Below are 25,137 nucleotides of genomic sequence, written 5' to 3'. Positions count from 1 at the left end.
ACTATATACAGTAATCAAATTTAGCAAGTCACACCATAAAAAGCTTGGAGATACAAAGTAACACACATTGTTTATTCTGTGTTGAACTCTGCTACTGACCAAATTCCCTGCATATCAGGTGTGTTTGTTTTTATACACCAAACGCTATCAGTGCAACTTGGCACCTGCTAACAGTAATTCTGCTTTATTTTTCTGACCAGCTACAAGTTCTAATTGAATAACCGTCAACTACCAGTGGCAGGCAGCTTATTATCAAGTGTCAAAAATGGTAAAAGGAAGAACCGGTTGATTTATTTTAGCTAGGTACTAAACCAAGTATCAGGTTGAGATCCCCTCATGCATTTCTTGTCACACTGTTCAAGCACTCTGTTTGAGGCACTCATTTTAAGGCCACCCTGATAACACAGTGACTTAGGAAGAGTAAATAGTTAATAGCCCCATTCTTGTGCATGTGAACTTGGTACGGATTTGTGCAGTATGTGCTTGTGTACTTTTTAAAATTCCTTATGAAGTGGAAATTTGAAGCTTTTTATTTTAACTTCTCTTTTCTGAATTCTGGGAGAATAAAATTCTCTTGTGTAATTAATCTGGTCTATTCATTTTAAGTATGGTAATCCGATACCTATAGTTTATTTTAGTGCTAGGCTAGCATATTTTACAGTCTTTTGGATATTACTTCAGTTAATACCTAAACACACTCTATTTCACTTGTGCATAATACAGTAGTATAAAACAAAGCTTCCAGTGAACCCAGTGAGGTTAAGGGAAGCGGGAAGTATAGTAACACTCTGCACCCTGGCTCTGAATGCAGATCTACACATGATCCTGATCGCTATTGTTCCAGAGTCCAGCCTAGGCTCTGGCCACACACTCAGATCAATGTTGGGGCCCCAACTGCACTTGCACCTTTTGCTCTGGCTGCAGATCCCTCTTGCACTCTGGATCCCTGGCTCACATGTCAGAGTAATGAGTAAACAGGATGTTGAACAATCTGATGCTGGAATATTAGAGTGTTACTGTATGATAGGTTAATTTTGAGGGTGAATTCTGGGGGGGAAAGTGGCAAACTCCTCTATCACAATTGTGATTAAGTTGAAGAGCTAAAAATGTCTGTATATGCTTAAAAAATATAGGGGGAGGGGCAAACCAGAAGCTGTGACCATGGGTCTTAAACATTCTTTAGGTTTAAGGGCAATTATGGTTATACAACAGATACTGCCACTGCCATTTATGTCCACAATGAATTTTCAAAAATTATGCTTTTTTTGATTGTTATAAATGCTGCAACTATTTTATTGAAGTCCCCTTGTTTGCTACTCTGCACTCTGAAGGAGATGTCTGTGTTGAATTTTCTTGATCACTAAATGGCACTAGATGTTTCCTAAACAAATAAATATTCAGTGGAGATATAATTTTGTGACATAATTGGTGTGCATGAGGAAAATATTATTCCTCCATCCACACCTCTGACAGCACAATTTTTTTTGCAATGTTGGTTTATCAGTTCCATCAGACTTCAGTGAACTATTTTACCAGTAGATGGTGCCATTAAAACAATCTTTGTAAAATGGTTTTTACAAATTTATTGAGGCTGAGTGCAGCACTCTGATTTCAAGGCACTATGGACTTTTAAGCTCCATAATTCATTTGAGCATGTCAATTGGCTCCAGGGTTTTTTTTAAATGAAATGTGAAAGCAGCATTGAATTGATAGGCAACAAAGATCAAATTGCCCAGGTACCATGTTCCAGGAAAAGGATACAGCATTTAAGTCCCAACAGAAAGGTTAAGATGGGATTGGAAGCTGGAGATGAGTTTGAGGGATGGACGCAGGATGGTTTAGCCAGGTTTTGCAGAATCAAGAACTAAAACCTGGTCTATTTTTGTTCAGCTGCGAAGAGAACTCTTGGTACATAATGAAGAATACTTATTTAATAGCAATCTAAATTTTCTGTTTATGTTATTCATCAAGACTTATTTCAAATATAAAAGATTAATTATATTAATCCTGATTGAGAAGTTGCAGAACCTGGGCCTCTGTACAACTCTCTGCAAATGGATCCTCGACTTCCTAATCGGAAGGTCACGATTTGTGCGAATTGGTGATAACATATCCTCCTTACTGACGATCAACCCTGGTGCACCTCAGGGGTGTATGCTTAGCTCCTTGGTCTACTCTCTATATACACATGACTGTGTGGCTAGGCATAGCTCAAATACCATCTATAAATTTGCTAACGGTACAACCATTGGTAGAATCTCAGGTGGTGGCGAGAGGGCATACAGGAGTGAGATATGCCAACTAGTGGAGTGGTGCCGTGGCAGCAACCTGGCACTCAACGTCAGTAAGACGAAAGAGCTGATTGTGGATTTCAGGAAGGGTAAGATGAAGGAACACATACCAATCCTCATAGAGGGATCAGAAGTGGAAAGATTGAGCAGTTTCAAATTCCTGGGTGTTAAGATCTCTGAGGATCTAATTTGGTCCCAACATATTGATGTAGTTATAAAGAAGGCAAGACAGCAACTATACTTTATTAGGAATTTTGAAGAGATTTGGCATGTCAACAAATACACTCAAAAACTTCTATAGTTGTACTGTAGAGAACATTCTGTCAGGCTGCATCACTGTCTGGTTTGGAGGGGCTACTGCACAAGACCGAAAGAAGCTGCAGAAGGTTGTAAATCTAGTCAGCTCCATCTTGTGCACTAGCCTACAAAGTTCCCAAGACATCTTTAGGGAGCGGTATCTAAGAAAGGCAGTGTCCATTATTAAGGACCTCCGGCACCCAGGGCATGCCTTTTTCTCACTGTTACCATCATGTAGGAGGTACAGAAGCCTGTAGGGACACACTCAGTGATTCAGGAACAGCTTCTTCCCCTCTGGCATCCAATTCCTAAATGGACATTGAATCTTTGAACATTACCTCACTTTTCTTAATATACAGTATTTCTGTTTTTGCACGTCTTTTTCAATCTATTCAATATATGTATGCAGTAATTAATTTACCTGTTTATTTTTTTCTCTATTAGATTATGTATTGCATTGAACTGCTGCTACTAAGTTAACAAATTTCACGTCACATGCCGGTGATAATAAACCTGATTCTGATTCTGATTTGAGGATCAGCCTATTGAGAAAAGTAATGTGTTGCACCATTACATAGCACACTAAGGTCTAAGTTGAGCTGATAATTAGTGAATATTCTGATTATTTTCAGGAAACTGAAGTGAAAGATTATTAATTTCAACTGTTCTGCACCTGTTTAAATATATAAAAGAGGAGTAATCATGAATGAATTATTAACTGATGGAGATCAGAAAGTTACAGTTTAGGTAATGATGCATTCACACATGATCAAAAAAGAATTAATAAATTCAAGGTTGTTTAATGTCATTTCCATTATACAAATGAAAAGAAGAGCAAAATAATTGTTACTCCAGCTCTGATACAACACAAAAAAACAAATAAGATGAAGAAGACAATAATAAAAAAATCACAATAAATATAAATACAGAAGATAGCTTAGGTTCATAGATTGATTGTGTGTTCATAAAGTGATGCTAGGCATAGGAATGTATATATATCAGGTGACTTTGATAGGAAGTGATAAAGTAGTGGTGGTGGTGGGGTGGGTTAGTGGGTGGAGATATTGATCAGCCTTACTGCTTAGGGAACGTAACTGTTTTTGACTCTGGTAGTCCTGGCATGGATGCTGTGTAGCCTCCACCCTGATAGGAGTGGGACAGACAGTCCATGAGCAGGGTGGGTGGGATCCTTCATGATATTGCTGGCCTTTTTCCGGCACCTTTCTGTATTTTTGTCCTTGATGGTGGGTAAACTTGTGCAGGTAATGCATTGGGTAGTTTTGACTACCTATTGTAGAGCCTTCCTGTCCACCGCAGTGGAGTTTCCATGTCATGCAGTGATGCAGGATGTTAGGATACTCTACACTGCACATCTATAGAAGGACATGACTATTGATGTGCATGCTCAAGCTCCCTTCAGACTCCTCAGAAAGTAGAGGCATTGGTGAGCTTTCTTGATTGTGTAGGATACAGTACATTGTGGGACCAAGAGATTGTGTGATATGTGCACTTCCAAGAGTGAAACTGCTTGCAGATTCCACTGCTGTGTTGCCAATGTAAAGCGGGGTGAGAGTGGTGTGTGTGTTCTCCTGAAGTCAATAACCATCTCCATTGTCTTGTTGACATTGAAGAAGAGGTTATCTACCTGGTACCAGACCTCTAGTTCTTCCACGTTCTCTCTGTAAGCCATCTCGTGTTGATGATGAACCCCACCATTGTTGTGTCATCAGCAAACTTGACAATGTGATTACTCATGTGTTTGGCCATACCATCTTTTGTAGAGCAAAGGATTCAACACAGTCTTTGGGAGCAACTGTGTTGAGGATGATGGAGTAGGAAGAGTTACCACCAGGCTCAAAGGTCTACAGATTCCTGAGAATTTAAACTAAATCCAGCTATTGTAAAATATTCTGTGAGAAAGTACAGGATGCCAAAAATTATTATTCTTGTTAATCCACATGGGCTTTACAACAATCTATGAAAGGTTGTGCATCAGAGGCTCACTCCTATAAAAGTACTACTGGACTACTCTTGTCACCTTCCTTAGGATATACAAATTGGCTCTATCCATGGCAGTTAAAGTGCCCACTGCCTTCAACAGGTAAATTCTGTGTATCCTTCCAGTTTGGAACCTGTAACATTAAGTGTGAATTGTCACGCTGTTATTCTGATGGCTTGGTACCTTCCTTACCAGACCGAAATTCTACCATTTTAGCCAAAACTTTATTCTATGTATGTTTCTTTGGCTCAGCAGACCCTTTCTAGGTATCTTCGTGAAATCCAAACCTCCTGAAAGGCCTTTATTCTATTTGTTAACAATTGATTGTTTTCAAGCAAATATTTAATCTCCTTTAGAAAAGTACACTGCCACAGGAGAAATATATATGTGTGATTTATAGCCTTTGTAAAAGTAACAAGGTTTCTAATATTTTTTCTGGATTCTGGATAGTTTTGACTATTGCATAATATACTGATTGTTTATAAAATAGTTAAACATTTTGCAAACTTGTAGACATGTATATCAGTTCATTGCAGAATCTGAAGTATTAAGTTAGTTTTTTATGCATAGTTTAAAAAATATATATATTTAGAGATAACGCTTACGCAAGCAGGTACAACACGTTTAAGTGGACGAAAGTTCATTACAATGGCCAGAAGTAAGTCAGAAAGAGGGATCTCCAAGGCAGGCTGAAACGCAGAGGAATGTGGCCCCCTCTACTCAGCATTTTGTTAGCAAATGTTCAGTCACTGGAGAACAAAATTTTAGGAACTAAGGGCAAGAGTGCTGTATTGTTGGGAATCATTGGGAAAAACACTAGATCACAGTTATACTAAGATAAGGAATCCTTACCGTTCCATGCCCAGACCGCATTTCAGGAAATCTGATCACTTAGCTATGCTTGCTAAAGAGCAAGTTTCCAGAGATTTGGACAACAGAATTTGTCGTAGGAAGCAGAGGAGTGACTATGGGATTGCTTCGAGTCGGTGGACTAGGATGTGTTCAACGACTCATCTGTGGATCTAAGTAAATACACCATGGTTGCCACAGACTTTATAAAAACAGTCGTAGATGAATACATCCCCACAAAGTCATTTAGAGTCTTCCCCATACAGAAAACCTGGATGAACCATGAGATCAACAATCTGCTAGAGGTCAGATCAGAGGCATTGAAGTCTAACAACCAAGGAAGTTTCAAGAAGTCCAGGTATGATCTCCAGAAAGCCATCTCATGGGTGAAATGGCAAATCCTGACAAGTTAAATCAATGAAGAATACTCAGCAGCTATGGCAGGGCTTGAATGCTATCACCTCTTATTAAAGTAAAATCAAGTGACATAGCTGGCAAAAAGGCATCGTTTCCAGATGAGCTGAATGCCTTCTATGTTCACTTTGACCGTCAAAACATGGAGGAACCTTCACAAACTCACACAGTCTCCAAACACCCTGTGATTTCAGTCTCTGAAACTGATGTGAGAGTATCTTTCAGGATGGTGAACCCACAGAAAGTATGCCTACATGGGTTAAATAAAAACACAAAATGCTGGCAGAACTCAGCAGGCCAGACAGCATCTATGGGAGGAGGTAGTGACGATGTTTTGGGCCGAAACCCTTCATCAGGAGTCGGCCCAAAACGTCGTCACTACCTCCTCCCATAGATGCTGTCTGGCCTGCTGAGTTCTGCCAGCATTTTGTGTTTTTATTTATTTCCAGCATCTGCAGATTCACTCATGTTGCCCCTAGATGGGTTACTTGGCCGAGTGCTAGAGACCTGTGCCAATCAACTGGCTGGAGTGTTCACTGAGATCTTTAATCTCTTGCTTCAGCAGTCTGGGATATCAGCCTACTTCAAGTTCAGCAGCACTTACGTCCACAGTGATGAATTGTTTACAGAGGCTGGTGATAAAACATATCAACTCCTGCCTGAGAAGCAATTGGATCCACTTCAGTTTGCCTACCAGCACAACAGATCCACAGTAGATGCCTTTGTATTGGCTCTTCACTCAGCCTAGGAACTTCTGGACAGCAAAGATGCATACATCAGGATGCTCTTTATTGACTGCAGCTCAGAATTCAATACTATAATTTACTCAAAACGAATCAGTAAGCTTCAAAACCTTGGCCTCAATACGTGCAATTGTTCCAATCAATTGGCGGGAGAATTCAAGGACATTTTCAACCTCTCGCAGCTATGGGCAGAAGTTCCCATTTGCTTCAAAAAGGCAACAATTATACCAGATTGTTGGTAGAATCTCAGATGGTGACGAGAAGATGTACAGGAGTGAGATATGCCAACTAGTGGAGTGGTGTCACAGCAACAACCTGGCACTCAACGTCAGTGAGACGAAAGAGCTGATTGTGGACTTCAGGAAGCGTAAGATGAAGTGTTACGCCTGCGCCCCAACTCTGAGGGGCCGAAGGGTAGAAAGTAGCCCCCTCCTTTTTGAGAATCGCAAGATCGCTATTAATTCAGGTCAGGAGACCCAGGAAATGAGAGAGAGACGCAGAATCCACAGGGGGTTTGGAATGTCCTGGCCCTCAGCCATTTCAAAGCCACGGGAACCAGCCATTGTCTCTTGGAGACAGAATTGTGTATAGAGCGCTGCGCTATTCATCGATGCCCTCAAGGAATGAGCAACGTGGGCTGGTTGGGGGGATGGCATCCTCCCCAACCTGATTGACATCTGAGACCCCGTGAGGAAGGATAAAAGAAGGTCTGGGGAACAACCCCTGTTAGACGCACCAGGAGAAACGATAGAAATCCCGTGACAGCGTTTAATAGCGAAAGCCGGTGGAAAGCCCACGTGCGTCCTTTTCCATTTGCCTCGGAATTGGTGGGACTGACCACGGAAGACGGCTTAGCTAAAAAGGAAAAGGACACCGATGACATTTCAAAGGATCAACATCATAGAAAGGAAAACGGGCAAGTTCTAAACCCCGCCTCTCTCTCCAGCCAAAAGCTGCAGCCTAAATGAACTTTAGTGACTTTTACATTTCCATCGGACAATACATTATCCCCTAGACAACGATAGAGCTATTTCTTATTGATTATTATTATACCCGCACTTTTAGATTTAGTATTGATGACGTATATTATCTGTATGTTTGCATTGATATTATTTTTGTGTATTTTTATCAATAAATACTGTAAAAAAATAGTACCATCAGACTTCAACGGACCTCTCTATCTTTGCTGGTAAGTGACCCAGTTACAGGGTACGTAACAGAAGGAACAGAGGGATTATAGAGGGATCAGAAGTGGAGAGAGTGAAGAGTTTCATGTTCCTGGGTGTCAAGATCTCTGAGGATCTAACATGGTCCCAACATATTGATGTAGTTATAAAGAAGGCAAGACGGCGACTATATTTCATTAGGAGTTTGAAGAGATTTGGTATGTCAACAAATACACTCAAAAACTTATATAGATGTACCATGGAGAGCATTCTGACAGGCTGCATCACTGTCTAATATGGGGGTGTGTGGGGTGGGGTGGGTGACTACTGCACAGGTCCGAAAGAAGCTGCAGAAGGCTGTAAATCTAGACAGCTCAATCTTAGGTACTAGCCTACAAAGTACCCAGGACATCTTCAAGGAGCGGTGTCTCAGACAGGCAGCTTCCATTATTAAGGACCCCCAGCACCCAGGGCATGCCCTTTTCTTACTGTTATCATCAGGTAGGGTGTATAGAAGCCTGAAGGCACACACTCAGTGATTCAGGAACAGCCTCTTCCCCTCTGCCATCCAATTCCTAAATGGATGTTGAACCCGTGAACACTACCTCACTTTTTTAGTTGATATTTCTGTTTTTTGCACAATTTTTGACCTATTCAATATACATATACTGTAATAGATTTACTTATTTATTATTTTTTCTTCTATATTATATATTGCATTGAACTGCTGCTGCTAAGTTAAGAACTTTCATGATATATACTGGTGATAATAAACCTGATTCTGATTCTGAACTGGATCCTCGATTACCTCTCTTGTAGACCCCAGTCAGTTTGGATTGGCAACAACCTCTCCTCTACAACCTCCATCAGTACAGATGCACCACAATGCTCTGTGCTTAGCCCCCTGTTGTACTTGTTTTATACTTATATCCGTGTGGGTCGGTGGATGAATCAAAGGTGGGTGATGAATCAGCATATAGGAGGGAGGTTGAAAATCTGGCTGAGTGGTACCACAACAACAATCTCTTACTTTTAATGTCATCAAGACCAAAGAACTGATTATTGACTTTGGGAGAAAGAAACCGGAGGTTCATGAGCCAGTCTTCATCAGGGGATCAGAGGTAGAGAAGGTCAAACAACTTTAAATTCTTGGCATTTTCATTTCAGATGATCTGTCTTGGGTCCAGATGTAAGTGCAGTTACAAAGCAAGTACAATGATGTCTTTACTTCCTTAGAAGTTTGCAAAGATTCAACATGACCATTAAAACTTTGACAAACTTTTATAGGTGTGTAGTGGAGAGTATATTGATTTTCTAAATCACAGCCCAGTATGGAAACACCAATGCCCTTGAACAGAAAATCCTACAAAAAGTAGTGGATACAGCCCAGTTCATTATAGGTAAAGCCCTCCCTACTATTGAGGATGTCTACACAGAACATTGTTGCAGGAAAGCAGCATACATCATCAGGGACCCCCACACCCAGGTTATGCTCTCTTCTCACTTCTGCCAACAGGAAGAAGATACAGGAGCTTCAGGACTCACACCACCAGATTCAGGAACTGTTATTTCCTCTTAACTATCAATCTCTTGAATTGGGGGGATAACTTCACTCAGCTTCACTTGCCCCATCTTTGAAATGTTCCCAGAAGCTATGGATTTATTTCCAAGGATTCATCTCATGTTCTTGATATTTATTGCTTATTTATTATTATTATTATTATTATTATTGTTTTCCTTTATGTATTTGCAGTTTGTTGTCTTTGACGCATTTATGTGGTCTTTCATTGTTTCTGTTATGGTTATTGGATTTATTGTATGCCCACAAGGAAATTAATCTTGAGTTGTATATGGTGACATATGTACTTTGATAATAAATTTACTCGGAACTTTGAACTTTGAGACACAGCATAGAATAAGCCCTTCTGGCCCTTTGAGCTACACTGCCAGCAACCCACTGATTTAATCCTAGCCCAATCATGGGACAATTTACATGACCCATTAACCTACTAATTGGTGTGTCTTTGGACTATGGGTGGGAACACCTGAAAGAAACACATGTCATGGGGAGGATGTACAAACCCCTTACAGATCATGTTGGAATGAAACTCCAATGTCCCAAACTGCTATAGTGTACACTGACCAGTACCAATATAAAACCAATGAGCTTACAAATTCATTTTGCTAGAAAATTTTATCTTAAAGCTGATTTGATATCACTGAAGTATTGTCATGATCCTACTTCAAAGAGTCATATCAATAGAGTGACTTCAATGAAATATTAAATCCACAACTGAATTATAAGACATTCAATATTTGCAGTACTAAGCTTTACAAATAACACACACAAAATGCGAGAGAGGATAGCGAGATGAAGAATAAAGGACAGGTGGGGACTACACGGTTCCGGAATATTAAGTGTGTAGTAGATAAAGGTGAGGCGGAACAAGTGATAAGGAGGACACATGTACAGAGGGATGGTCTGACGGAACATGGAGTTAAATGTGCAGAAAGAATAAGTAAATTTAGGAAGGACAACAAAATTCAAGGGGCGTATAGCCCGATGGGAGTTCGGGGAGCTGGGTTAAGCACAATCGGCAGCGATTTAAACAGAGAGAGGAGAAATGGGCTAAAAATTCTATATCTGAATGCACGAAGTGTCAGAAATAAGGCGGATGAGCTTGAAGCTCAGGTGCGAATGGGTAACTATGATGTTGTTGGGATAACGGAACATGGCTGCAGGGAGATCAGACCTGGGAAATGAATGTACAAGGGTATTCGTGCTATCGTAGGGACAGAAATGTGGGCAGAGGGGGTGGGGTGGCCCTGTTGGTGAGGAATGAGATTCAGTCCTTTGCAAGGGGGGCATAGGATCAGGAGAAGTAGAGTCTGTGTGGATAGAACTGAGGAACAGTAAAGGCAAAAAGACCCTAATGGATGTTGTCTACAGGCCACCAAACAGTAGCATGGATATTGGGTGCAAGTTGAATAGGGAGCTAACATTGGCATGTGGCAAAGGTAATGTCGCAGTAGTTATGGGGGATTTCAACATGCAGGTGAACTGAGAGAATCAGGTTGGTGCTGGACCCCAGGATAGGGAGTTTGTAGAGTGCCTACAGGATGCATTCTTGGAACAGCTTGTACAAGAGCCGACCAGGAACAAGGCTATTCTGGATTTAGTGTTGTGTAATGAACAGGATTTGATAAACAATCTTGAAGTAAGGGACCCATTAGGAGGTAGTGACAATAATATGATAAGTTTTTAATCTGCAATTTGAGAAGGATAAGGGCAGATCGGAGGTGTCAGTGTTGCAGTTGAACAAAGGAGACTATGGAGCCATGAGGGAGGAGCTGGCCAAAGTTAACTGGATGGATATCCTAGCAGAAAAGACAGTGGAACAGCAATGGCAGGTATTCTTGGGAATAATGCACAAGGTGCAAAATCAGTTCATCCCCCGGAGAAGGAAGGATTCAAAGGGGGGAAAGGGGCCACAGTGGTTGACAAAGGAAGTCAGAGATTGCATAGCATTAAAAAAAAAAAGGAAGTATGACAGAGCTAAGGTGAGTGGGAGGACAGTTGATTGGGAAATTTTTATGGAACAACAGAACTTAACTAAAAAGGCAATACGGGGAGAAAAAATGAGGTACGAACGCAAGCTAGCCAGGAATATAAAGGAGGATAGCAAAAGCTTTTTTAGGTATGTGAAGAGAAAGAAGATAGTTAAGAACAATGTTGAGCCCTTGAAGAATGAATTGGGTGAAGTTGTTATGGGAAACAGAGAAATGGCAGAAGAATTTAATAAGTACTTTAGATCTGTCTTCACTAGGGAAGACACAAGCAATCTCCCAGATGTATGGATGGGCCAAGGACATAGGGTAACAGAGGAAATGAAACAGATTGACATTAAGAAGGAAACGGTGATGAGTAGACTGATGGGACTGAAGGCTGACAAATCCCCAGATCCAGATGGTCTGCATCCTAGGGTACTAAAGGAAGTGGCCCTGGAAATTGTGGATACATTGGTAATCATTTTCCAATGTTCCTTAGATTCAGGATCAGTTCCTGAGGATTGGAGAATGGCTAATGTTATCCCACTTTTTAAGAAAGGAGGGAGGGAGAAAACAGAGAACTATCGTCCTGTCAGCCTAACATCGGTAGTGGGGAAGATGCTAGAGTCCATTATTAAAGATGAAATAGTGGCATATCCAGATAGCAGTGATAGGATTGGGCCGAGCCAGCATGGATTTACCAAGGGCAAATCATGCTTGACTAATCTATTGGAGTTTTTCGAGGATGTAACCAGGAAGTTAGACAAGGGAGATCCAGTGGATGCAGTGTACCTTGATTTTCAGAAGGCATTTGATAAGGTCCCACATAGGAGATTGGTGGGTAAAATCAGAGCTCATGGCATTGGGGGGAAGATATTGACATGGATAGAAGACTGGTCGGCAGATAGAAAGCAAAGGGTAGCGGTGAATGGGTGTTTCTCGGAGTGGCAGGTGGTGACTAGTGGGGTGCCACAGGGCTCGGTATTGGAACCACAGCTGTTTACGATTTACATCAACGATTTAGATGAAGGCATTGAGAATAACATCAGCAAGTTTGCTGATGATACTAAACTGGGTGGCAGTGTGACATGTGATGAGGATGTTAGGAGAATTCAGGGTGACTTGGATAGGCTGAGTGAGTGGGCAGATACTTGGCAGATGACGTTTAATGTGAATAAGTGTGAGGTTTTCCACTTTGGGAGTAAGAACAGGAAGGCAGATTATTATCTGAACGGTGTAGAGTTAGGTAAGGGAGAAATACAAAGAGATCTAGGAGTCCTTGTTCATCAGTCACTGAAGGTGAATGAGCAAGTGCAGCAGGCAGTGAAGAAGGCTAATGGAATGTTGGCCTTTATTACAAAGGGAATTGAGTACAAGAGCAAGGAAATCCTTTTGTATTTGTACAGGGCCCTGGTGAGACCACACTTGGAGTATTGTGTACAGTTTTGGTCTCCAGGGTTAAGGAAGGACATCCTGGCTGTAGAGGAAGTGCAGCGTAGATTCACAGGGTTAATTCCTGGGATGTCCGGACTGTCTTACGCAGAGAGGTTAGAGAGACTGGGCGTGTACACGCTGGAATTAAGGAGATTGAGAGGGGATCTGATTGCAACATATAAGATTATTAAGGGATAGGACAAGATAGAGGCAGGAAATATGTTCCAGATGCTGGGAGAGTCCAGTACCAGAGGGCATGGTTTGAGAATAAGGGGTAGGTCATTTAGGACGGAGTTAAGGAAAAACTTCTTATCCCAGAGAGTTGTGGGGGTCTGGAATGCACTGCCTTGGAAGGCAGTGGAAGCCAGTTCTCTGGATGCTTTCAAGAAGGAGCTAGATAAGTATCTTATGGATAGGGGAATCAAGGGATATGGGGACAAGGCAGGAACCGGGTATTGATAGTAGATGATCAGCCATGATCTCAGAATGGCGGTGCAGGCTTGAAGGGCCGAATGGTCTACTTCTGCACCTATTGTCTATTGTCTATAAAATGCTGGTGGAATGCAGCAGGCCAGGCAGCATCTATAGGAAGAAGTACAGTCAACGTTTTGGGCCGAGACCCTTCGACAGGACTAACTGAAAGAAAAGCTAGTAAGAGTGTAGATAATAGCAAAGGATCAAAGGAGAAAGTTGATGAATGAGAGATGGTATGTGTGAAAGAAAGTAAATCATCAGGATTTCAGAAGAGGGATAATGAAAGTAATGGGACTGTATCACTGAGTTGTGATGAGCTGAATAGTCTTCTGTGTGTTTATAAGAAACACATTTCAAAACTGTAACTTTTCAAATATGTTTAATAGTTACCTTTTCAGTGAAATTGCAAAAGCAACCGATAATCTGGCAAAGTAAATGGCAAGTTCCTAGTCAGTCAGAAGAGGTCCCCAATTTTACATTGCACACGGCTGTATGAACAGAGATGCATGATGTCATTGGTTGCTGCTGAATTCTGATGCTGAACATAATCACTAGGCTAAAAGCAGTGATTACTGTTGAGTGCTGATGAGCAGGATCGGTTCACAATGTTTGCATGAATGCTTTTTGGCAATAATCTCAGTAATTTTACAAGATTCTTTCAGATATTTTTAACGTAGTTTTTAATTCGACCAAAAAGAATGACCTTTGGATCACTTAAAGTCATGGGAACATGCTGTCGGTATTAACTGCTGTTACTGAAGACACAGCAAAGTTCATTTGTACAGCAGCTATACGGTGTACAAGAAATATTTAACAGTAAGCTTTAATATTATATACCTGTGGATTACATATTGCTGCTAGTAATGATTTTCTCTGACATGAGTACGGGGACAGACGTTGTTAAGGTTCATCCACCTAATGGAACGCGATTTTATACTTTCCAGGTAAGCTCAATCAGAATATGTAAAACACTGAAGATTTAGTAAGGAACAATTAGTAGAAACCATTAAAATTATTTCAGATGTATTTCTCAAATGTAATTCAGTACAATCTATTTTTTATAGTTAACTTTCTTACCAATGTAACTCTTGAGATTTAAGATTTACATCATGAATGGGAAAATATTTGAAAAATATGGCTTCGCTTCTGTATCATAATGTCTCAATAAAATTTATGTGAGGTGTTAATAATTGAGTGGAGATTTTTATTGTACCTGTAAATTTATGCAAGTAAGATCTTTATTTGGTTTCTCTGATGCGTTTTTTTCTGCATTATGCCTGTTGTCTGTAATCTCACATTTTCTGATGGAATGATAATATCAGGATTATTTACTGAAATAATTTTTGGCAACCTTTTAGGAGATCTTGAATGAAGTGTCAAATAGACAGCTATTTTTTTTAAGAAATTGTACACCTGCTCATCAGGAAATCTCTGTTTTCTTGTGAATTATGATGATTTTGAACACGCAATTTTTTTGCTCTTTGCTATATCATTACTGTGATTCTGAACTTTGATCGTCAATAACCAGTGATTTAACAATTAAGATCAAGCTTTGTTCTAAGAGGAGCAAGAGATAAAGTCACATAAAATAACATAATCTGGCATGAAAATAGTTAATGACTTTTGGAAAATCTTTTATAGTACCTGATATATTCTAATATTAAATAATGAAACTTAAAATCTATAAATTTATTTTAAAATTAATTTAGGCAAATAAATAATGCCCAGTTATTATAAACATGTCATTTTGGTAGCCATGGTATGCGCAAGGTTTCTTGCTGTATATTAATAAAATATTAAGCTTCAATTGTAAAAGTGATATATCTTGTAATCTGAATGTGCAGTGGACAATTTGAAATTATGTAATTCCTTTAGTAGCAGCAAGTGATGAAGATTTAAAGTACCTAAGTACATAGAATCTTCCACACTGATATACCATTTTTAGTATTGAATATTGCTTATTAATTCCATCTTAATTACAAATGTAGTTAAATCTTAATTTTTACCTGTTTATTTGTCTTGGATTTGAGTATTTATGACATTAAAAATAATTACAGATCATTTTGGAGTGCTAAAATTTAAAATTAGGCTGAAAATATCTTAGCATTTAGTTTTCTTATAGTAATAGTGTGGATATTCAGAGGCTTTTTCCAAGGGCTGAAGTGGTTGCCACAAGAGGACACAGGTTTAAGGTGCTGGGGGGTAGATACAGAGGAGATGTCAGGGGTAAGTTTTTTATGCAGAGAGTGGTGAATGCATGGAATGGGCTGCCGGCAATGGTGGTGGAGGCGGATATGATAGGGTCTTTTAAGAGACTTTTGGATAGGTACGTGGAGCTTAGAAAAATAGAGGGCTATGGGTAAGCCTAGTAATTTCTAAGGTAGGGACATGTTCGGCATTACTTTGTGGGCCAAAGGGCCAGTGTTGTGCTGTAGGTTTTCTATGTTTCTAATATTATTTTAAAAAATACTTCTCATTAATATGTTCGATGTTGAGCTGTTTTCACCTGTCATAGTCTGGACTTTCACTTTAATTTCTTCCATTTTACTAGGTGATTTCTGATATAAAAACGTTTCTGTCACTACCATTTGTAACAGACCTCCAGAAGATCAGTTTATTTATTTGATTTAAATCTTTAAATTTTTTTATGCTGTCCTCTTTCCTTAAGTACATTACCTTCTAAATAATATTTTATCAGTTATATGAAAACTGCTAGATACAATTGTCAGGGACTAAATTAATTAAAACTCGGAAAAACATATGTTAATAATGGCACCTAGCAGGGACTTAGTAAACTTGTGTCTGACTAAACCGATTGTTAGCACTAGAAAATAAGAAATAAAATGACTATCCTGCTGTCCTGTCAAGTTTGCTATTGTATCATTTTCTTGTGTAATTTATCTGTGCTGCCCTGTAATGACTTAAGCATTTAAGCAGCACTATTTGTGCTACTTCAGTATGTAGAACACAGAAATAAGCAATTTCAGTTCTGAGAACCAGCTGTATATATCCTACATTGAATGTATTTTGCTAGCACTACTTGCGGATACTGCTGCTATAAGTCATTACACATACTGGAAATCAGTCAGAACTATTGTGCCCACTCAGAACTCGGACATTGTCTTTGTGGAAACAGTTGTCTCTGACAAACAAAATTCCTATGGACACTCAGACGCTCACATGCATGCTGCTTCTCCAATTTTTGCACCATAGTTTATCAGTAATTTTTCCATGACAGACAAATCACATGAATACACTACAAAGCAAGTGTTACATTTCCCTTTGGTTGCAGATTGGTGGGTGTTGGAAATCCATTGTAACTACAATCTTAATCACCTTCAGAATGTCCAGGGGATCTTGAGATTTGCAATTACAGGAACAGTAGCCAACAGAGGTGTAGAGAGAATAAATGGAAGATGATGATATGGTCATATCTAATCACACAATTTTGTCGACTCTTAGTCATTTCTGTCTGTAAATTTATCCCAGCCACTGCAGCTACTTTGTGTGAAAATGATGAGTAAGTCAGCTTGTCATTCGAGCTAAAGGTCACACTCACCATTTCAAATATTAGCACTCTCTGGACAATAGAGGGGGGAGGCCAGTTTTTCGTGACTTCCAATTAAGATATGTTCCATCTGTGAACCTGTGCGTCTTTCTTTAGTAGGAAGTGGTGGTTCTTGAGGAGAAATACTGTTCTATTTCAGGTGCTCAGTGATTCTAAGTGGCTGCTCAGAAGCCCACTAACTATTTGGTGACAGGTGAAAGTATAGTAAATGATGAATGACATTTATTTGCCATAACTTACATTAATATTTGTGGCAATCTATGCTGGAATTGCATATCTTATGATTGAATATATAATTCAGCTTGGTATAATGCCATTTTTAAAATACAACTCTGATTAACTAAGTTCAAATTATAGGATCCTGACAGGATAACAGAGTCACAGAGTAAATTGTATTTGTGGAATAATATACTAACAATGTCTTTTGGAGAGAAGGAGGGGAGAAAATTGTAGAAGATACAAGAGTCTTGCCAAACACTATTAGAATGTGAGACAATATTTAAATTCAATGCTAGTATTTGCTGAGTATATCAGTCTTTGTTATGACTGCCAATTAAATTCCTAAATGAAGTGAACTTAAGTAGTTGCTTATTTATCAGCTCTGATGCATGTAGATAAATTAGTAACATATATTAATCATATAGGGTGTTTAATTGTACTTGACCAACCAATAGCATAGAGACTGTTACATTATAGAAATTTGTGATGAATATTCCAAAATATTTTCTGTACAATATTCCTTAAAATTTAGTGTCTTAGAAAGAATAATTTTTGATGCTTGCACATTTTCAATTACTCGGCACTTCAATAGCATTTCAATAAGTACATCTCACACACCTAGTACATCATTCAGTATTTTCTCCAATAATTCCCTGCATGCAAAACATAAGAGCTTGTGCAAGGATGAAACAGATCACTATACAATGTTCAATAGAACCCTACCCATTTGAAACTGCAGCACACTTCTGTAGATTGGGAGCTTTTAGTAGTGTTTTTTTGTAAATGATTTCTGTACTGTTTAGAGTCGTAATCACCTACTTTTTTTGTTAACAATTACAGATCTTTTAGGAGACTAACAGGGCCTTAGGAATGAATTTTAAAAATCTCTGAACTTTTCATGAGCACAGTGTCACATCATGGACTTAATGGTTGAGGTATCTTTAGGTGGAAGTGTTAGATATTCTGGAGGCAAGGGTGACTTGTCAGAGAATTCTGAAAGAGGAGTGATGAAGTACAGGAGACGTGCTTCTACCTCCACCTCACCAAGAAACCTAAAGTTTTCCAAGACATGAGTAATTGATATGGGTCAGCTATTGCAAGCATTGTGGCCAAGTACCTATGCTGGATTGCTTTGCTATTTGAGGTTAATGTTATCTTAAAATTAGTCTTCACACTATACTAACCAGTAGCAGCAGCTGAATTAAGTTATGCCATATATCAAAGCTTATAGCTCATCACTATTATGGATGTCAACAATGCATCCTTTTCAAAATGCACTTCACTGTGTCATAGAGTAAGGCAGCATGGAAATAGATTGCTTGGCTTAACTCATCTATACTGACCAGGTTGCCTCTTTGAACGAACACCATTTGTCTTAAATTGGTCCATATTCTTCTAAATCTTTACTATTCATATATCTGTCTAAATGACTTTTAAATGTTGTAATTGTACTCATTTCGGCCATTCCACTGGCCATTTACTTCACCACCCTCCGTGTGAAAACTTGCTCCTCAGGTCCCCTTTAAACCTGTGCTCTCTAGCTTTAGATTCCGTACCCTGTGAAAAAGACTGTGGCCATTTATTTTATCAGTGCCCCTCATGATTTTACTTACCTATCATAGTATTCTACTTGAGTAGAGGATCATGTGCTTCCTGAAAATTTAGAGCATGAAGTGGTGTTCTACATATATCACAAGAGCTATAACTCTTAACCATGCAGCATCTCTGCAGTCATGGAATGAACATCCTCATGCTGAATGGCTTGTTTCCATTTGTCTTCTTGGCATATTTACTCCTTAACATCTTTGATTCCTTATCTGATCTTGCCGGCTGGTGGTGTCGTGGCATCAGTGCTGGACTTCAGGGCGAGAGGTCCCGAGTTCGAATCCGGCTGGCTCCTTTGTACACTCTCCATCCGTGCCTAGGTTGAGTGTCGAGCTAGCAACTTGACTTTGTTTAAAAGAAACCTGGAGAGGGATGGGCTCCACCAGGTTTCAGATGCCCAAGACACAGCGTACCATGAGCAATCACCAAAAAGATCGGTGCAAAAAACTTGTCACGACGGCGCCCTGACAACTCCACTAGGAGTCTGCGCGTGTGTGTACACACACACACACACAATCTAGTGTGTATGTAGGTATGTAGTCAAGTCTGTTGAGGTGACATTCCATTGCCTCGAATTATATGATTTAATGTAGCATGTGCTAAAAAGTGACTTGCATTTCATTATGACCTATTTTGTAACTTTCACAACTTTGCCATAGATAGCTGCAGCAGGATAAGCAACTTGTTATAAGATGATAATAAAGAGATGCCTATTGTAAAGTGTTGATCGGGTGAATCCCATTGCACTTGTTTTTCATCCATGCTCTATAGCAGTTACTTGAGCAGTGCCCTCAGTCCAACCATCTTCAGCTGCTTCATCAATGACTTTACTTCAATTGTAAGGTCAGAATTAGGGATAATTATTGATGGCTGCACAATGTTCCTCACTGTATTTTACTTCTCAGATGATGACACAGTCCACAACCAAATGCAGCAAGACTTGGACAATATTCAGGGTTAGCTTGATGAGTGACATGTAACACTAGTGACACTCAAGTGCCAGGATATAATGATATCCAACAAGAGAAAATCCAGCTGTCACCTCCTGTTGATCAATAGCATTGCCTTTAATGAATCCTCCATCATCAATATTGTAGTAGTCATCATTGACTAGAAGAGGAACTGAAGTAGTCAGATATATAATGTGGCTACAAAAGTAGGTTGCAGGCTCAGAATCCTGCTCACTCCTTAACTCCGTAAGCTTGTTCACCATCCACAAGGCTCTATAAGACCATAAGACATAGGTGCAGAATTAGGTCATTCTAATTTGGAGTGTTATGGAATACCCTCCACTTGCCTGGGTGAGTGCAAGTTCAATGCACTCAACAAGCTTGACACGATAGTTGACATAGTAGCCTGCTTAATAGGCACTCAATTCACAATCATTCATTCACTACACCACCAACACACAGTACCAGCCATCTGTGTCATCTATAAAATGCAGTGCAGCAACTCACCAGGTCTCCTTAGACAGCACCTTCCAAACCCATAACTTCTACTTTCTAGAAAGACAAGGGCAACAAAAGCATCAGAACACAACCACCTAGAAGTGACCCTCTAAGCCACACATCAAGGACTACATCTACAGCATGCTACACTCACACGAGACCCTGTACAATTTGCCTACTGACACAACTGATCAACAGATGATGCCATAGCCACAGCACTACCCACTGTCCTCATTCACCTGGAGAAGAGGGTTATGTTGGAATGCTGTTCTTGGAATACAAGAACAGCATTCAACATCATGATTCCCCCCCCCCCAGGCTCAACAAGAAGCTCAGGAACTGCAGCCTGCACCCTGCTTTGTGCAGCTGGATCCAAGGATGGGCTTCCTCACCTCTGCTGCTCTGGCCCTCAACACAGGAGCCCCCCAGGGCTGTGTCCTGAGTCCCTTCTTCTACTCCCTATGCACCCACGACTGTGTTGCCATACGTAGCTCCGATCTGCTGATCAAATTTGCAGGTGACATGACATTGATAGGGCTTATTTCCAACAATGATGAGACAGCCTACAGAAGAGAAATCAATGCCCTGACACAGTGGTGCCAAGAAAACAACCTCTCTCTCAATGACAAAAAAACAAAGTAGATGATTGTGGATTACAGGAGGAACAGAGACAGGCTAGCCCCTATTGACATGAATGGGACTGTAGTTGAGAGGGTGAGTAGTTTCAAGTTCCTTGATATACACATCACTGAAGATCTCACCTGGACTGTACTTACCGGCTATGTGGTGAAAAAAGCACAACAGTGCCTTTTTCACCTCAGACGGCTGAGGAGGTTTGGCATGAGTCCCCGAATCCTCAGGACTTTCTACAGGGGCAGTATTGAGAGCATCCTGACTGGCTGTGTCATTGCCTGGTACAGGAACTGTACTACCCTCAACTGCAGGGCACTGCAGAGAGTGGTATGGGCAGCCCAGCGCATCTGTGGATGTGAACTTCCCTCAATTCAGGACATTTAAAGCAGCAGGTGCATAAAAAGGGCTGTGTATCTGACTGTACAAATATGTATACAAAACAATTATGTATACAATTTTAGTGTTTGGGCAATATCCTCCCACATTTCCCTTCTTTCTTGCTTGCATATTGCGTGCGTGGGAGATGCAACATGAAGATTTTTACTCCCTTGGATGTAAAAAAAATTCTAAATACAATCATCTTCACATGGAAATATATTGCTGCTTCTTCACTTTTGTTGGATCAGAACCCTGGAACTCTCTTTCTAAAGCATTGTACAGTGTACAAGAAGAAAACTCACCACCACCTTCTTGGGCAATTAAACACCGGATCACTCTATGAAAACCACATCCTTTGAATGATTTAAAAAACACAGAAGCATAGTAACATTGTTGACTGCACATGGCTGTGGGAGCTTTTGAGACAAAGTACCATGGTTGTGAGCAGATATAACAATTTAAGTTGAGATTATCTTCTCTTGACCACACACCAGCCACTCCTCTTCACAGCCCTTCAGAACCCCTCATCCTCCCGTGCACTACCACTTTACACCTGCACTCTGCACCTCATACCTACACAGTCACTGCCTACTATGTTTTCATATGCTTCTTTGTCACTTCATCATTTCCTGTCGGAGTCACCATATGTACAGACAATCCTGCACCTAGTGTCACTTTGTGTACTTACAATCAGTCTGTGTATATAAGCTAATTTCATGTATATATGGTCACACCCAAAAGATTACTTGTACACTGTGTTTTAAAGGATTGTTTTTATATTTATATATTTTTGTGTTCTTTGTGTTTATTGTGCAGCATTTTTTATGCAGCATCAAATCCAGAATAATAATTTTGTTTTCCTTTAAACCCATTCACTGAAGAATGATAATAAACATCAGAACACAACCGCCTAAAAGTCACCTTCCAAGCTTGAATCTTGAATATCAACATCAAGAGTTTATTGTATTACTTGAATATAAATGCTGTACATCAAGATACTGTTTTAACAACATAGAACATAGAATAGTACAGCATATTACAGGCCCTTCGGCCCACAATGTTGTGCTGACCATCAAACCCTGCCTCCCATATAACCTCCCACCTTAAATTCCTCCATGTACTTGTCTAGTAGTCTCTTAAACTTCACTAGTGTGTCTGCCTCCACCACTGACTCAGGCAGTGCATTCCACGCACCAACCACTCTCTGAGTGGAAAAACCTTCCTCTGATGTCCCTCTTGAACTTCCCTCCCCTTAACTTAAAGCCATGTCCTCTTGTACTGAGCAGTGGTGCCCTGGGGAAGAGGTGCTGGTTGTCCACTCTGTCTATTCCTCTTAATATCTTGTACACCTCTATCATGTCTCCTCTCATCCTCCTTCTCTCCAGAGAGTAAAGCCCTACCTCCCTTAATCTCTGATCATAATCCATACTCTCTAAACCAGGCAGGATCCTGGTAAATCTCCTCTGTACCCTTTCCAATGCTTCCACATCCTGATGATGCCAGAGATTTGCTACCTACTGCAGGGAAAACTCAAATTGTTCACCTGTGCCTGCACACTCTGTCTGTAGATGTAAAGGCTACTAGCACCCTGAACTTCATAATATTTGGTGATTGTTAAAATATCTATGGACATGTGAATGAATCAGACTTCCAGCTCCCAACTTCCAGAGGTTCAGAGAGAAGACTGTACATGTTGCTCTCTGGGCTACAAATATAAATCTGGAATAATTCATGAAATGCACAGGCTGTAACTAAATATGTAGATAATGTGTGGCCACTTATAGAAGATGTGAACACCAAGTATCTGGGAAGTCTGGATTACCGGTACTTGTCACCTTCAGGGAATTCTCTGTGTGACCATATTTCACTGCTGTGAAAGACTGATGGGATTTCTCTTGGTGGACAAAAATATCCTGCTCCCCATTGTCCCTCATCGCATTCAGGCCATTTGGTTATGCTAGGTCAAGACTCAATGTAGAAGCATGTGTGCAAAATTAATGAAGTTCATATTGTTGGTCACATAATGGTGTCAATTTAACACGTTGCCATACAGACAATAGAATTGGAATAATGGGGTATTCTCGGTATAGCAAGCAGTGACTAGTAGCATGCTGCAAGGATCAGTACTTGGGTCACAGGTATTCAAAATATATACCAACGATTGGGAGGAGAAAATGCAGGATTTCAAATTTTATTGACATGAAACAGCATAGGAGGTGTAAGCAAGAAGGAAAGTTACTACAAAGCTGAGTGAGTGGATAAATACATAGCAAATACAATATATTGAATTGACTTTATTACTTACATCCTTCATAATCATGAGGAGTAAAAATCTTTATGGTACGTCTCCGTCTAAATGTGCAATGTGCAATTTATAGTGATTTATAATATATAGTATGTACAACAGGATAGTCAGTATAACATAGAAATACAGTTGTGTCAGCATGAGTTAAGCAGTCTGATGATGCAAATGCACATGTGAGCCTATCCAGTTTGGCAAGAAAAAAAGAGACTCAAATAGACCCTAGAAGAAAGAGCAAAGTGCATTGAGAAGATAGAATGGCAGTAGCTGTACCTCATTCATAATTTAATCTGCTGATATGCTTGTAGTGAGAAAATCTAACAGTATTGTGAGTGAATGCCATTTGATGTTACTCTGGATGATATTGTCTACTGTTATGCTGATAATTGGCAGCAGACTATCAGAGTGGTAATCAGCTAGACTGAATCTGGTCTACTTGTGGGCAAGTTGTAATGTCAGGTAGATGTCATTGTGGTAGTTCAATATAAATTGATTGGCTAGAGGCATAACCAGTTTTAAAGCATTATTCCACAGTTCTTTAGCTGTGATGATGTTGAATTCCAAAGCTTTCAAGTATATTCATTACTCTCAGCCATTTCTTGATATTATGTAGAGTGAATTGCATTGACTTGAGGATCGGCGTCTGTGATAATGGGGTTCATGGAAGAAACTATGGTTGATTGACACCCCTACCTACACTTGGGTACTATGGAGATGTATATGCCTTAGATCCTCCTGCTCTCATTAGCTGCTATTTGTGTTCATATCTGGATCCAGTCTATTTACTTGTGGGAAAGATTTAATCATTTGATTCAGTGCTGCTTTTCCTGCTTAGCACTCATGCAGTTTCAAATCTAAATCAAAAATGTCTAAAAATCCCTAATATCATTTGTATCAGGAATTTCTTACTTTGTCTTAAATCATTGATTCCTACAGATGATGCTTCTCAATTAAATTGAATCAATATCCCAAAAGAGTAGCTGTTAAAATCCATAAAAAATGTCATTCTTAGTTTACTTACTGTCATTTTTGAGCTGGAGCTGCAGAAGAATGAAAAGACTTGAGGAAGTTTAAAGATTTGAATTAGGTGGAAATGGTTCTCACCTGACTTTCAGAAACAAGAAAAAATCTGCAGATGCTGGAAATCCGAGCAACAAACACAAAATACTGGAGGAACTCAGCAGGCCAGTCAGCATCTATGGAACAGAGTACAGCTGATGTTTTGGGCCAAAAAGTCGACTAGGCTTTTCCATAGATGCTGCCTGGCCTGCTGAGTTCCTCCAGCATTTTGTGTGTCTTTCTTGGGTTTCTAGCACCTGCAGATTTTCTCTTGTTTGTGATTGGATTACTAGACTGTAAAGTCTCTTCCAGGGATGCCTACCCTGAAGAAGTTTAAATCTTCCCTTCCATGGAAGTTCAGTGAAACCACCTCTCACTGCTCCCCCTCAGTGATCCCTGCTGCTCATTGACTCTTCGACCATGTGGTTACCCAGGCCTGTTTCTACAGCCATGTATCCTTTCTGGGAACATGTCTTCACCACCAGCTTGCATCTTACCTAACTTTATCTGTATAGAAAGTTCCCTAAAATCTTCCAGACAATTAAGAGAATACAACTAAAATTATTTTTCTTGTCAAGTGGATTTTATTCATTCCAACAGTTCATCTAGAGATGGGGTTCAATAACTGTGTGAAAAGAAATGTTTCCATTTCCGTACATTCAGTGGTAAAATATTGGAGCCATCTATTAAGGTGATTTGAGAGTACCGG

At 39.9% G+C, this 25,137-nt stretch overlaps 1 protein-coding gene across 9 annotated transcripts in view; it reads left to right on the top strand.

Moving 5' to 3' along the window:
* The window catches only part of ppfia2 (PTPRF interacting protein alpha 2), a 334,142-nt gene that overhangs the window by 50,197 nt on the left and 258,808 nt on the right, over positions 1-25,137 (top strand). For 3 of the 9 annotated variants that reach the window (XM_073059622.1, XM_073059621.1, XM_073059620.1), the window contains exon 1: positions 13,854-14,160. The exons of the other annotated variants lie outside the window; for them this stretch is intronic. In XM_073059622.1, coding sequence (XP_072915723.1) covers positions 14,080-14,160 — 81 coding nt within the window. In that variant the 5' untranslated portion in view covers positions 13,854-14,079. Of the gene's footprint in view, positions 1-13,853; positions 14,161-25,137 lie in introns of those variants that run through there. 9 annotated transcript variants of the gene reach the window in all.

This window comes from Hemitrygon akajei, chromosome 10 (assembly GCF_048418815.1).
Source record: "Hemitrygon akajei chromosome 10, sHemAka1.3, whole genome shotgun sequence".
Classification (NCBI taxonomy): Eukaryota; Metazoa; Chordata; class Chondrichthyes; order Myliobatiformes; family Dasyatidae; genus Hemitrygon; species Hemitrygon akajei.
Note: the sequence above shows the minus strand (reverse complement) of the source record. Positions and strands in the feature narration are given on the sequence as shown.